The 16,101-nt window shown below is 35.2% G+C and overlaps 1 protein-coding gene across 2 annotated transcripts in view; it reads right to left on the bottom strand.

Moving 5' to 3' along the window:
• The window catches only part of LOC115209347 (G-protein coupled receptor GRL101), an 804,611-nt gene that overhangs the window by 298,603 nt on the left and 489,907 nt on the right, over nucleotides 1–16,101 (bottom strand). For both annotated transcript variants that reach the window (XM_029777716.2, XM_036501082.1), the window contains exon 3: nucleotides 2,995–3,102. In XM_029777716.2, coding sequence (XP_029633576.2) covers nucleotides 2,995–3,102 — 108 coding nt within the window. The remainder of the gene's footprint in view (nucleotides 1–2,994; nucleotides 3,103–16,101) is intronic.

Genomic DNA, 16,101 nt, shown 5'->3' with positions numbered 1-16,101 from the left:
CATGTACACATATATATATACACAGCTATACATGCATACATATACACACCCATACACACATACTGATACACCCACCCACACACACAGGTGCAGGTGTGGCTGTGTGGTAACAAACTTGGTTCCAAAACATTTGGTCCTTAGTTCAGTCCCACTGTGTGGTAACTTGGCATGTGTCTTCTGCTATAGCATCATACAAGCCAGAGCCCGCTCTGGGCGACGTTGGTTTCACCGTCCACAGCTACCAGCCCACAGTCGACAAGGAGAAGTGAAAGTGTCACCTCTGGAGTTTGCAAATGACCACTATACAGATACGTAACTGGACAGAATAAATTTAGTGGAGATGCTATGGTGACCAGAGCTCGCTCTGGGCGACATTGGGGCGAATGTACACAGCTACCAGCCCACATTCGTCGCTATTATTACCAGAGCTCGCTCTGGACGACATTGGGGAACATATGGCGTAGTGGCTAAGAGCGCGGGCTACTAACCCAAAGATTCCAAGTTCGATTCCAAGCAGTGACCTGAACACTAACAACAACAACAATAATGACATTGAAAAATATGTTAGGAATGAGAACACAGATTCGAAACTTCCCCAAGATACCTGAAGAAGGCTTGGAGGGTATATCAGCCGAAACGTTGTGTTAACAACAAACAAGATGAGGACAAATATCCATCGAATATAAATAATGTAAATAAGGTATATAATTCCTCATCTCTAAAATATAGAACTGTGGAGGGACATGTTCCAAACTTCGGCAGTGGAGAGAGTTTTAATGCACGAACATTTATATACTCTAAGCTTGCAAATATACTACCTTCGAAATGGGCTAAAATACTCTATAGTAACAATCTGACATTTAAAGTTCCCTTAACTGTTCAACTACCATTCTAAATTAAAAGAAATATAAAAGAGACATCTACTGAAACATTAAAACACCCCTCCTCATTAGATGAACTCTTAACGATACCTTAGAAGTCAACCATTCAAGGATGACACATTCTGAGGAGAACAGCTGCTAGAAAACTCAATCGTAGACCACCTTCCAGTGAAGAAGCAACAAAACCTAATTGAAAATACATTAAGGCGGTCCTGTAGAATGGCTGCAGTACTATCATTACTTCCTAAAACATTTATAGGGAACTTCCTGGAAAGTTCCGAGATTTTATGGAAAGTTCCGGGGATTTCCCAACTTCCTGGAAAATTACTGGGAAAGTTCCTGGAAAGTTCTGAGGATTTCATTGAAATTCCGAGATTTTCCTAACTTCCTGGAAAGTCGGTCGAAAACTACACAACATCCTTAAAAATTTCCATGTGTCCTGAAATCCGCAAACAGTACACCTGATGGCCATTTTTTTCTTTTTAGTTGTAGTGCACCTGAGCACTGTATACAACAATTTACTTCATCCTTATATATGTGCGTGTGTTGACTTTCTTTGTAACATTTTATGGCTGTTAGTCAATGTAATGTCACACACTTCTGTTCCCACTCCGTGGTACCCTATACAATGTTCAATATTTGGTGCAAGACTGTCTCTCTTTCCTATCTATTTCTCTGTCCTTCTCCTCTCCCATCTATCTACCTCTCTACCTATCTGCTGCTTTGCTCTCTTTACTGCCTTCCATTTCTTCCTCTGTCCATCTCTGTCAACTACCTACTGTCTATTTTTATTCCCTTATTTCTCAGCACTCTATCTTTCTTCCTACTTGCTCTTCCCTAACCTTCTCTACTCTCTTTCTTCACTCTTTTGGTACCAAAAGACAAGCCAATTTTTTATCAGTCATCGTTTTTCTACTTGACCAGTGCATCATTGTTTAATGTCCATTTTCCATGCTGGAATAGGTTGAATGGTTCGACTGGGGCCTGGGAAGCCAGGAGGCTGCAACTAGCTCCAGTCTGATCTGGCAGTGTTTCTACAGCTGGATGCCCTTCCTAACGCCAACCACTCTGAGAGTGTAGTGGGTGCTGTTTTTACGTGCCACCAGGCCAATTTCCATCGATGTTTCATTACAACTAGAATATCGTTATTTGTACCGTGTACTTCGAGATCTGGAGCGATTGTTTGCATATTTATAATTAACATGTCTGAGTGGGTTCAAACGCAAAAAAGAGTGTCGCTAAAAGTGCATGTCATATGTGAGTAACATCTCACTTTCACGATGGAAGTGTGTTCAACACACCTCAGTGGCGGTACACTGGTGTTTTGACATGAGCCGCAGAATGGTATGTGGTAGTCAGCTGACGTGTTGCACACATTTTTCGGTCGTAAAAAGAAGTTATTTATTTTATGGCATACACAACAGCGACCAGTATATTTTGCGTATGAACCTGCTTAGAATGTTAAGAATAAAATTGTACACAGAAAACAGGAAAAACCTATTATAGAAGCGAAACAAAAGGTGGCCTGCATTTTGTGAGCTTGTGTGTATGTGTTGTGTATGTATAAGTATATATATATGTAATATATATATATATATATATATATATATATATATAATAAATATATATATATATACATATACATATATATGTGTGTATATATATATGTATGATTGTATTCTCTCTCTCCCTCTCTTCTCTCTTACACTATGCTTGTGTGAGTGCATGTGAATGTGTACACGCGTGTGACTGAAGAGTGGAGAATGAAGGAAAGAAACAGTGGGTATAAGTGCACAGTTATATCTGAATAATGCACAGAAATTTATACCTATTTATCAAAATACATATAATCTATCTATATTTTCTTTTACTTTAAATAATGTAAATAATATCTAAAATTTATACGCGCATAATTATATATATATATAGGTATGTGTATATATATATATGTACATATATATGCTCGCGCGCGTATGTATGTATGTGTATGTGTGAGGGCGTTTATGTGTACGTATGTGTGTGTATTGCCGTGCGTCCTTGCTGGCCATTGCGTGCGTGTATAAATATACAGAGAAACGACATAAATCTTTGAAGTACAAAAGATTCCACTTACCGCAGTTAATTTCATCTTCCCCTGCATCACAGTCTTGCACTGTATCACATCTTTTTACCAAATCAACACAGTTTGTTTCATTGCACTGGAATTCGTGTGGCAGGCAGCCTGTAGGAAAAGCTTGATAATTAATATCGGTAATCTGAATTGTAAATGTCAGCTACGTCTATTCAAAAACTTTAAAGAAATAAATGTCTCTTATCTTGAACGATAAATCAAATATTTAGAAGCTGTGTCAGGAATAAAAGAATGTTCCTGATTTTTAAACCACATAAATATTCTTGTTTCAAGGGAAACTATCGCATATGCATTATTGAAAGAAAATTGGGAAACATCAAAAGACAATGTACATATAAGACATTTTTGAAAATAGTCAAACTTCATGTATATAAACATTCTTTAAAATGTTTTCATTTAACGAATTATTTTTCCAATGTCTTTCAAGCAAAAATATTTTGATATGTAGGATATGTTCACGTTGGTTTATGGTAATCATTCACTTTCCCTCCAGATATTTTAAAGAAGTTTGAATTGCTATGAGATTTTTCTTCTTTAATTGTCCTTATTTGGGCAGCTAAGTCATGTTGCTAACACAGTCTTCACTAAAAGATAGATGCAACAACCAAATATCTGTTCCATAATTACCGATCAATAATTTAGTATGCCACTTCAAAACTAAGAATTGCTGTAGTTTTGGAATTGGTGCTTAAAATTGGGCTGGCAGTAAAAAAAAAGATAGGACCTGCTTATCTGTATGTATGTATGTATGTATGTATGTATGCATGCATGTATGTGTGTATGTATCTCACTGTTCAGTTTTATTTCAAGCTTTCTTGCTAATAGAGAAAGAACCGGTTTCTAAACTAGATTCAAGGCGCCTTCATTGGAATTTCTTCATCAACAACCGGGTATTTTTCTTTGTATGTAAATATGTATATATGTATCTGCAGATTTGTATGTTTTGCTTTTTGTATGTATTCTCATGCATATAGTTACATATCTAGACATGCTCATATATATTTAAATGATAAACGTCTGGAAAGATTTTTTACAGTTCCAATGATGAATTGAATCTATAGTCTTCGAATTAGCTTTCTCATTTTTGATTTTGTAAAGGCTAATATCTTAAGATTGGTATTTAGGCGGCAGTGCGTTACATATCCCAGAGCCCCAATAATTACAGGTATAAGCCTGAACTTGTAATCTGGATAGAGTAACTGTAGATTTCTCAATAGTTCAGCATAAGTGTTCTCTTTTCACGGATCTTCAGCTTTATGTTAACATCAGCTGGGTAGCTAATTTCCACAACTGTACACAGTTTCTCTTCTCCATCCCAAATCATTATATCAGGTCTGTTGTGCTTGCATTTTATTGAAATCTTCACTAGGCCATTCTACCAGTACTCCCTTTCATTATGAGTGGTTATGGCTTCTACAAGACTGTGGGTTCTTATTTCTTTGTCCTCGGGGTTATCTTTGCAACGGATTACATTATAATGTCCTAGCTACAACGTCATGTCTCATGATGACATTTTCGGACAACTGCTTATGATGTGGGGGATATCTTCGGTGTTATCTCCACAGAGTTAACAGCTTGCAGCTGTTTCCAGTTGTCATCACAGATACATTACCGATAGGTTTGCTCAATTATAGGTACATTACTGATAGACTTAATGAATTGACATCGTGTGCATTTCATAAGCTTTACATTTCCGATGAAATTATAGAGAGGCTGTGTTGGGGGGGGGGGTAACTATACATTCCACCAGAACACGTTAGCCACTATTCACTCCAGAACAGATTATCTTGTGTCTTTCCTGATGCCATTGGGCCGAAAGTGAGTGTTTCGTTTTGTTCCATTGCAGTTGTTTTTAGTTAACCTTTTACCTTTTAGGCGAAAATCTATAAAAACAAGCATACTATAAAGGTTAAGTAGAGGTTTGTAATATTCGAGAAGTAGACGCTTCTTTAATCAACAAACAATCAAAGAACTGTCTGAAATCGAAACTGTGACGATTGTACCTTATTATCTAATAATGACTGTTGCCGATGCGTTTAATTCTGATACCTTGGCATGCACAGGGAGACACGATGGTTTCACAGTCATCGAGTGAAAACTAAAACGCGTTTCCCGAATAGCTGCTAATAGAATCTAATCTATTTTGCTTCCAATCTTTGTTAGTCGCTTCCCATTGAATACTATCACATACCTTGTATATGTTTTAAACAATCCTGTTATAGTAGATTCCGATGTACCTGCGCGGTGTGGAGAGAAAAAAAGTAGCGAGATGTGAAACTCTTCCCTACCTTGCGCAGCAGTCATTTTCGTAAGCGCAAGCAAAGATTCTGCTTGACTGCACTCTTTACGTGTCATTGCTCAGAGTATATTGACTTCCAGCCTTCTGATGTAAAGGAAGTCGGTCACACATCACAAGTACATTAATATAATGAGCATATTACCGCACATAAAGTTACTCATATATGTATATGTGTGTGTATTTATATATGTATTTATGTGCGTGTATATATTTACTTATTTGTAGACGCGAGTGTATAAACACGTGTACGTGTGTCAAACTTTGCACAGACGTCTGTATCTCCCTTTACGTACGAATATATGCACATATATATCTATGCTATGTGCGTATATTTATGTATACATGCGCGTGTGTGCCTGTCTATATGGGTTCCTATACATGTATGTATGTATGTATTCGTCAATACGTGTGAGTATGCGCATGTATTTAGTTGCACGAATATACCCATATACGTAGATGTGTGTGTGTGAGCGCGTATGTATAAGTGTATGTATATATATATATTATATATATATATATATATATATATATATATATATATATATAGATAGATAGATAGATAGATAGATAGATAGATAGATAGATAGATAAATAGATAGATAGATAGATAGATAGATAGATAGATAGATAGATAGATAGATAGATAGATAGATAGATAGATAGATAGAAAGATAGATAGATAGATAGATAGATAGATAATGGATGTGTGTATTTTCCTTGGTTACAATTAACACGAAAAAAATAGATAAATAGTTAGCAGGGTAGCAAAAAAATCACACAAGAAAAAGGGCGTAACTCCTTGTGTTTAAAGGTAGAAACTCCGGGTTTACGTGAAATATTCTGTATAATATATATAAATAAATAAATAAATTGAGTTAAACGCAGGTGTTATTCAAATTATTTTTACTTTCAGTGTTATTATTCCAAAAAGAATAAAATGGTGTAAAATAATGTAATTTTCTCTTCATGGAAATGAAGAAATAAAACTCGTCAACAAGACATTTTAACAGAAGATGATGGAAATGTAAAGTGATGAACTGAACGCTAATAAGTTTAAAAAAAAAAACCTTAGAGAATATAACGTCAAAGGTAACCTATAAAAAGAGGATGAGAAAAGGAAAGAAAAAACCAAATAAATGAGAAGTATATAACGATATGTAAATTAAATAAAACTCTAAAGTCTTGGAAAAAGATATATCTAGTGAATATGAAATGTAAGAAGAAAATTAATGTTTAAATTAAATATAATAATAGATATCACTTATATCTGTGTGTTTCTGCCAATGTTTACATCAGTATGCACGCTCTATAACCGTGTTTATAAGGGGATTTTTAGAAAAAAAGAATAAAAAATAGTTCAGAATTACAGAGCAGACAGAATTCCTTTCCTTTATCATAAGGGATCGAAATTGAGAGAATCAACCAATCTCAATTAAATTGTTTATTATTGTCTTTTAGATACCCAATTAATTTACTAAGCCCTGTACTGTTACATTTATTCCTATCCCTAAATTTAGAGTAATGATTAGAAATTCTTTTAGATAACTGAGAAGAGGAACTGCCCATATAAAAAAAGACATCGGTACCTGAAGTAATTTTACACTGGTATATAGAATTTTTAAAATTAGAGTTACTTGACATAAACTTGATTCTGTTGTAATTGACTTCAGATACAATAACCTTGTAATTAATATTTCTAGGGGGATAGATTGTATTATCTAAATTAATATTAGTAGTAAATGTATCCCTATTTAACAGGTTAATATTATGTGAGGAAATAATTTGTAATTGATTTTTTCTATTGGAAAAACCAATCCGAACAGTGTCTGAGTTGATAATAGTGTAATACCTAGAATTCTTTGGAAAATTCCTAATAATAGCTTCCCGAAACTGCAAAGGAAGATTAGATTTAATTTGCCTCCCATAAGGAATAATTAACCAAATAGTTTTAATGTTAGTTGCTTTATTTTTGGTGAAAGACATCGATTTAACTTTAGAATGAAAAATGGGTTTAAATAAGGGTTATCTCCCTTCCTCTGTTTGGTGTTGGCGTATAAATTAAAATCGTTATCGTTTATATCGTTACAACTAGATTTCATGTCTGCATTAGTAAACGTAGAATAAGATTGAATGGAATTAATGTAGGTAACTTTCTCTGTATAACCTTCTTTAAGTAAGGCAGAGTTATAAAATTCGGCCTTATCATTGAATATATATATATAAATATGTGTGTGTGTGTGTATTTATGTATATACGTATGCATACACATATTGTGATGTGATTTTCCAGTTTTCGTTTACCAGATTAAATCACAAAGCGTTTGGTTGTCACAGGAGCATTGTTCAAGTTACTGCGCAGTAGGATTGAACCCGAATATATATTGTTGCAAAGCTAATTATACGAACGTGCATATTATTATCAACGTGACACAGTCAGGGAATTTCATTCAACTCATAAAGTTCCCCCTGAAAATCCTGAAGATTTATATCCTTTAATCTGAGATATGATCAAATTTCATACAATATCATGCAAGTAGTAACTATTTCGAATTTTAAGCGAATATTACATTTGCTATTTTTTTTATTATTGATTCTTTATATAAATCCTTTTGGTTTTGAAATTAATTTAGGTTTGAGTAAAATAGATACATGAGCAATTAATTGTAATTAAAATCAATGATGGTTATTAACTCTAATTCAAACGGTTGAACTCTAGATTCATCACCATCATCATCATCATCATCATCATCATCCTTTATTATTATTATTATTATTATTATTATTATTATTATTATTATTATTATTATTATTATTATTATTATTATTGCAAAGCTGTAAGAACAATATAATATTCAGCTGAATTTATGTAAACTAATTATAAATGGAATTTATCTATCTCAGAATTGATTAATCTATTATAACCGTAATCCTTTGATATTTTACATGGAACAATAATTAATTTCATAACTATATAAACGATTAAGGGAACATAATCTTGTCTCAGATTTAAGTTCGAATTCTATAGTTACCATACACAATTCTTGTTTTAATCATTTCAAAATAAATAAATGCATATTTGTTATTATAATTTGGATGTTTAATTCCTTATTTTGTGACATATTTATGTCACAACTGTTAAAATTGCATTCTGTGATATACGTCGCACGGGCGACTTTTACACACAGACACGCACACACACACACACACACACACACAAACACAAACACACACACACACACATACACAATTTTGTGAAACACTTTGTACGAGCGAGTTTTAAACACACACACACCCACACACGAAAAAATGCCTTACTGAATGTTCCATATGATCTGGTACAGGAGATCCATGGTCGCTATGAACATGTGCTATCGTACTGGTTGTCAACAATTCTAGTATTTCTCTAGATGTATGTATGCACATATATACACTCACACACAACACACACACACTCGTACACGCACAATTATATATAGGTGTGTGTGTGTGTGTGTGTGTGTGTGTGTGCATGTGTGTGTATGTATGTTTGGGCATGTTTATGTGTTTACATACATCTAGAGAAATACTAGGATTGTTGATACCCAGTGCGGAAACACACTTTGTCACCGACCATGGATCTCCTCCACAAGATCACACAAAACATTCAGTAAGATATTTTTATGCGCACGCGCGTAAAATTTGCTCGTACAACGTATATCACAGAATGCTATGCGAACAGTTGTGACATAAATATATCAAAAATAATAAATTACACATCTAAATTATAATAACATACATGCATTTAAATGATTAAAATGAGAATTAAATGAGAAATAATTAAAATGATTAAAATTATAGAATTCGAACTTAAATCTGAGACAAGATTATGTTCAGTTAATCGTTTATACAATTATGAAAGTAATTATTGTTCCATGTAATATATTAAAGGATTACGGTTATAATAGATTAATCAGTTCTGAGATAGATAAATTCAATTTTTAATTAGTTTTCATAAATACAGTTGAATGTTATATTGTTCTTGCAGCTTTGCAATAATTAATAATCAATTATATTAATACGCTAACTTTTTGTTTTTGTATGTACCTGTGTTGTATGTCACACTTCAAAGAAGTGGCAAAGCGACAGAGAGGTGGACAGAGAGGAAGTAAGAGAGAAAGAGAGAGGGGGAGGGAGGGAGAAAGAGAGAGTGAGAGAGAAAGAGAGAGAGTGAAAGAGAAAGTGAGTAGTGGCGACATTCGTTTTGGGTTTTAAATGTTTCAGAGAGGAAGTAAGAGAGAGAGAGAGAGAGAGAGAGAGAAAGAGATAGGGAGTGGTGACGGCGTTCGTTTTGTCTTTTTTAAGTGTTTCAGAGAGGACCGAAGAGAAAAAGAAAGACTGTGAGAAAGAGAGAGAGAAAGTGAGAAAGAAAGAGAGAGTGAAAGAGGCAGTGAGTGGTGACGACGTTCATCGCAAGAGAAATAGATACATAGATATGTATACACATTGTTAGATCAATAGGAGAGAAGAGAGAAAAAAAGGAAGTGAAAGAGAAGGAAAGAGAGGAGAGAGATAGAGAAAGAGGGAGAGAGAGACAGGGAGAGAGAGGTGAAAACTTCGTTGTGGACTATTTGACACTTACTGTCTGCAACTCTCTCTAGGTATGTGTTTGTGTACATGTGTGCCTATATGTGTGACCAGTTGCCTCTCTCTCGGCATACCAGCAAACCACAAAATCGCAAGGCCCTAAATTTTTGAGGAGTGGGCCAGTTGATTAGATCGACCCCAGTACAAAACTGGTACTTAATTTATCGAACTCCAAAGGATGAAAGGCAAAGTCGACCTCGGCAGAATTTGAACTCAGAACATAAAGACATAATATACAAACATTTCTCATGGCACCAGTATACTGCTTACAGATGATTATATATTTAATGCTTTCCGTGAATTTTTCACGGGTCCAGCTAGCAATAATAATAGCATGATGAATCTAGAGAACAAATTCAACCGTTTGAAGTAAAGTTAATAACCCTCATTAATTTTAATAACAATTAAGTACCAGTTACGCACAGGGGTCGATGTAATCGATTTAGCACCCTCCCCCAAATTTCAGGCCTTGTACCTATAGGTAAAAAGAAACAATATGTGATATTATTCTAATAGAATATTATGAAATTTGTTATCCCAATAGGTGAATAGACTGTCTTAATTTTTTGTTCAATTTCATATTGAAATAAATTAAACGTACAGATATAAGATCCTGACTGTCCTTTGTTAAAGCAGAAAGTTCACGGATGAAATCTAGTAATATTCGTGATAACAATAATAACGATAACCAATTACCTCCCCTTATTTTTCTACTTTTGAAGTCATTCACTCGTAAATGTCATCACACACAACATGGACAAAATTTCTTCTTAAGAAAATACATATTCAAATAAGTAAACCATAACATCATGAATAGCGATAGCGAAACCGGTCGATATTTAAAAAATGATATTAAAACTATGCAAAGTGTGCGTATTTTCCTTTTTTAATTTCTTATATATATATATATATATATATATATATAGGTTTCGGCCAGTATTGGCTCAGGCCATGCCTAACTTAATAGCACCACCTGGCAAAGTTATTCAAATCAGGAATCGGACAGCATGGTCCACTCAAGGAGAGAATTATTGTTTACGGAGATATGTCCGGGTGTAGTATGTTCATCCGGGATTTTTTGAAGGAATTTGTCTAAAGAATTCTTGAACTTTATGCTTTATGCTATTTCTGCTTTAGTGTGTTTTGGTGTAATGTTAAAGAGAGCGGGACCAATTGAGGTGAAATAATTGAGCTGTATTGTTATGTGATGCGAGTATGATTTATGCTGTGGGCGGATAGCACGGGGCCCAAGTCTTGGGTGTATCTTAAAGGCGATGCCAACATCATTTGGGCAACACTGATGGCATATTTTCCACGTGAAGCAGATGTAGCACTCATGACCGCGTTGAAGAGAATAATGCTTGAGATTTTCTCGTCGACGCCAATAGCCAAGGCCTGTCTTGCCATCTATCTTTTTTGTAATTGACCTTTGAGGTGCATCAAATTTCATGATGCTTTGTTTAGGGTAGGGAGACCACAGTGGCCAATAGTATTCAAAGTGTGGTCGGGCAAAAGTAGAGAAAAGAAGGATAATGGTGTGGATATCTCTCGACCGAAAAGTTCTGAGAATCCAGGAACACATTATGCAGGCCATGTCAATTTTGCTGTTTATATGACTGGCCCACCTTATGTTGTTGCCCACAATCACTCACAAGTCTATGATATTGTTGGATGCCATGAGAGTTTCACCTGAAGGACGGAAGTATGGGAGTTTCAGTATTCTCTTTCCCGAAATGGATTAACTCAAATTTGTCCTCGTTCAGCAGCATATTATTCTTTTTCGTCCATTGTATGACAGCCAGCAGATCTGCCTGAAGGTATGACCATTCATTCACTTCATTAATGGCCTTCTGGAGCGTGGAATAATCTGCAAAGATTCTTATGTTGCTGTGCTTGGTGGTGTCAGTAATGTCATTGATATAGAGGATAAAAAGAAGTGGGCCCAACACAGTGCCTTGTGGAACACCACTACTGACTTTGGCTGGGTTTGATTTTACTTCTACGACTACAACGTGTTGGGTTCTGCCTGTCAGGAAACACTTGATCCATTGTAGTAACTTTCCAGAGATACCAATGTTTGATAATTTTTTCAAGAGGATCTTATGATCCACCCTGTCAAAGGCTTTGCTGAAATCAAGTAAGATGACATCAGTATTCGAGCGCTCTCCCAAAGTTTTCAAAATGTAATCAAAGTTATGCAGGAGCTGTGTTAGGCAGTTCTTTCCATTATGGAACCCATGTTGGTTGGAGATCAGCAGTTGGTTTCTTTTCAGCCTGGGAGGGTAACTTTCTAGGTGCAATCCCATGGTCAGTCATGACCGAAGGGGGCTCAGCTTTCTTTAGAAGCGATGCACATCAAAGACTGCTTCCATTTTTCCTGAATGTCAAACAAATACACCTCATTTGTTGTTCCTTTCCCTGTGTTTGTCCTTCGCTTTTTCGTTTTTGTACAATTTTGACCCATATATATATATATATATATATATATTAGTGCGTGTGTGTGTGTACATGTATATATATTTGTAAGTGTATCAAGTAATTGTCATTATAGTGCTTCGAAGCGGCTGAGACATTTTGAACAGTCAGTGTACACCTTCATCGGCGTAATAAAATGAAATTTTACAGAAACGTCTTATGATCACTTCCCCCTTTTATTCGTTTTCACCTGTAACATTTCATGAGCGATAATAATTCGAAGTGTTGCTTAATATATTTCCCTTTTTTAGCCGTGTTTTTTTTTTCGCATTCACCACCAAATGTAAAACAAAACTTATGTAATTTAATTTCTTTGAAATATCTAGGATAATGTAAATGATACTGTAAGGATAGAATTCGTCAGCACCCTTAATGACGTTAGTGTAAAAGTAAATCTTAAATTAAGCTAGCTATTTGCGAGTTACATGGATGAAAATTAGTTTAGAACAAAGACGTGGCACTGGGAATAATGTGTTAACTATGTTAACACTTATCTGCTATTAACTAGTTGTAAGAGACGGCAGAGCTTGATGTAAAATTGAAAATAGCATTTTATCGACCCAAGAGGGATGAAAGGCAATGCTGACCTGGTAGGGATTCTGTGTTCGAATCCTATCATATGAAAACTTAACGTTTGATGTTTCCAATGTGGATAAAATAAGTGATATATTTAATTGATTTTCTACTTCTGATTTCATCTTCAAAAAAAGACTCCGCCGGTTACGACGACGAGGGTCCCAGCTGATACGATCAACGGAACAGCTTGCTCGTGAAATTAACGTGCAAATGGCTGAGCATTCCACAGACACGTGTACCCTTAACGTAGTTCTCGGGGAAAATCAGCGTGACACAGAGAGTGACAAGGCTGACCCTTTGAAATACAAGTACAACTCATTTTTGCCAGCTGAGTGGACTGGAGCAACGTGAAATAAAGTGTCTTGCTCAGGGACACAACGCGTCGCTGGGAATCGAACTCACAACCTTACGATCATGAGCCGAATGCCCTAACCACTAAGCCACGCGCCCTCACTTGATTTCATCTAAAAAGTTGTTAATTACTATCATATTTCAGCATTTACATTAACCTGAAAAAATACATTTCTGATATAACAACACATATTAATGTTGGCGAGCTTGGAATTGATACTGAGTAGCGCATTCAACAAAACAAAAGATATAAGTGACTGCCGTATATAGTATGGATACTCTACGTTTTGATTTTGGATCCTGCTGGAACAGACCTCGCCATTAATTTGAGTGTTGTTCAATAAAACAAATGCTACTTGTTACGTACTTTAAATATGCCAACCCTTACTTCCATGGCAAAATTCTTTGTTATAATTTCTATTATAGACAGCCCTGTGAGTAGCAGTATCTCTATGATATCAGACAATATATGTTGTATTTATTTGCAACTCTTTACGTTATGATACCAGATCGTACTAAAGTCAGCTTGTCTTTCACCATTCCAAGTTTCATAAATAACGTATACTGGGTTGATAAATAAAGTACAATGCAAATAATGGAGAAGATTTAATCGACTTTATCATATTCCCTCCCCACATAAGACGACGAGCTGGCGGCCCTGTTACAGCGTTAGAAGAAAAACCTTGTGGTGTGCTTTCTTCACCTTTCATTGTTTCGCTGTTGATACAATAAAGACTCAAATGAGTGGGGTAGACGTAACCGCCACTCTTCAGACGTAACCGCCACTCTTCAGAATTGCTGAATTGTCCCTAAATCAGAAATCATTATGATCGTTGCTATCAATATTATGTAGAATTCATTATTAATACTACTATTGCTTAGGTATCGAATTTGCAGAATCGTTAGGGCACCGGAAAATGTCTTCCGGTATTTCTTCCGATTATTTATATTCTGATTTCAAAATCTGCCGTGTTCTACTTTCCCTTACATCCTCACTAGGATGTTGCATTGTCAGAAAAGTGTGTCTCAAAGAGCCAAGAGTCTTAATGTTCTATTTGTGAACCATTCATTTTCTTTGGCTCTTGCAAAGATTCATCCGCTTGATACCGGAAATTTCAAGCATCAAGCTGCTATATGGAAATAGAATATGAAGATTGAATCTACACTGCATCACATTAATAAGTTCATATACAACATGAACAAGAACTTCAAAAACACGACCTCGAGTAACTTAGCTACAGAGAAGTCAATAATCCAGCATCAAGGATTTTGAGAGAGAGCCATCACTTTTGACACATTATTAGCATATGTAAACGGCAATTACTCAAACACAGTACAGACCTGGAGAGAAAAATAATCTGATGCTTTTGAGAAGTCTCGATAGTTCCAATATGTGAAGAGGTTCAGGAAGTAAAGCAACTGATACCGAAAGTGCTCTCAAGATGTAAAATCTTTTGGCAACTAGCAGGTGGCTGTACAAAATTATTCTCCAAGTACACAACAGCATTTGGTAGCTATTGTAGGATATAATCAAATTTACATATCAGTAAACGCCACTGAGGATCATGAATTTCTAATCTTTTAGATCATCCTCCGTTCTGACTTAATTTAGATCAACCTCATCTATATCATCGGTAAAACAAATGATTTTGCCATCTGTTATTGATACTACTACCCACTCTGGGTTCACCAAAAGAGAAGGAATGATTATATCCAGGATTTCACTCACATCGACAGATATACCCTTTCGATTAAGACAACTTTATCTCTCAGAACGCTTAAAGTGTACTATGTCAATCTTTAAATCCCCAAAACAAATATTGACAGTTGCTTACTGCATATTGAAGAAGCCAACTTTGCTTATGACCAATTTAATGTAAGTTTCTCTACAACTGGAAAGCTGAAAGATATCCTTATTCATGGTTCTGCTGGAAAACATACAAAGGCAAGTATATCCTGAGGTCACGCTATCAAAAGAATTCCCAGGTTTATGGTAACTATCTAAGATCATATAAACAGCAGCTTGGCGAAATTCTTTATTACTGCATATATTGCATTTCCAATATTTGGATATGTGGCTTTCCTCTGGTCACTCCAATCTCCAAACGTTGTAAGAATGATTTTAATTTCATTAGTGATTTACGTCTAATATTGAGGTTGGTTTCTATTCCATTTTCAAAGAATTTCAAGATTATAAGACATTTTTATCAATAGTTTTAAATAAAATATAACTGTGGCCTTATTTAATATGCATGAATTAGATATAGGTTATTTATGCGATGAAGCTATGATTAATTACTAGTGTCCAATGCATTAGTCATCATTCTGTTACGAATGGAGTGGAAACATATTTCTTAGTACACCACACATTATTTTAGTGTACATATATATAGAGACAGGCAGATCTACATACGTAAATATGTAAGCAAGTACCCATATACATACAAAGCAGATGCAAAAGCAGATACATAAATACTGAAAGTGACGTGTAAACTAAGAAACTAAATTAAGTACATTGAGTACCAGTCTGTGCACGTGTGTATGTGTGTGCGTGCATGTGAATGTGTGTGCGCGCGCGCCCTTAAACTTCTCTGACCAAAGGATCTTTAAACCTATAATTGCACCTTATTATTTATAGCTTTATGTGATTTGAGATATACATACAAAAAGAGAATTTACTACATACAAATACATACACACATCTATATATACACACAGGACAATATCTGATTACCATCTATGAACTATATATATATATATATATAT

Source organism: Octopus sinensis, linkage group LG3 (genome assembly GCF_006345805.1).
Source record: "Octopus sinensis linkage group LG3, ASM634580v1, whole genome shotgun sequence".
Classification (NCBI taxonomy): Eukaryota; Metazoa; Mollusca; class Cephalopoda; order Octopoda; family Octopodidae; genus Octopus; species Octopus sinensis.
The sequence above is the reverse complement of the archived record's forward strand: the minus strand, read 5'-3'. Positions and strand labels throughout refer to the sequence as shown.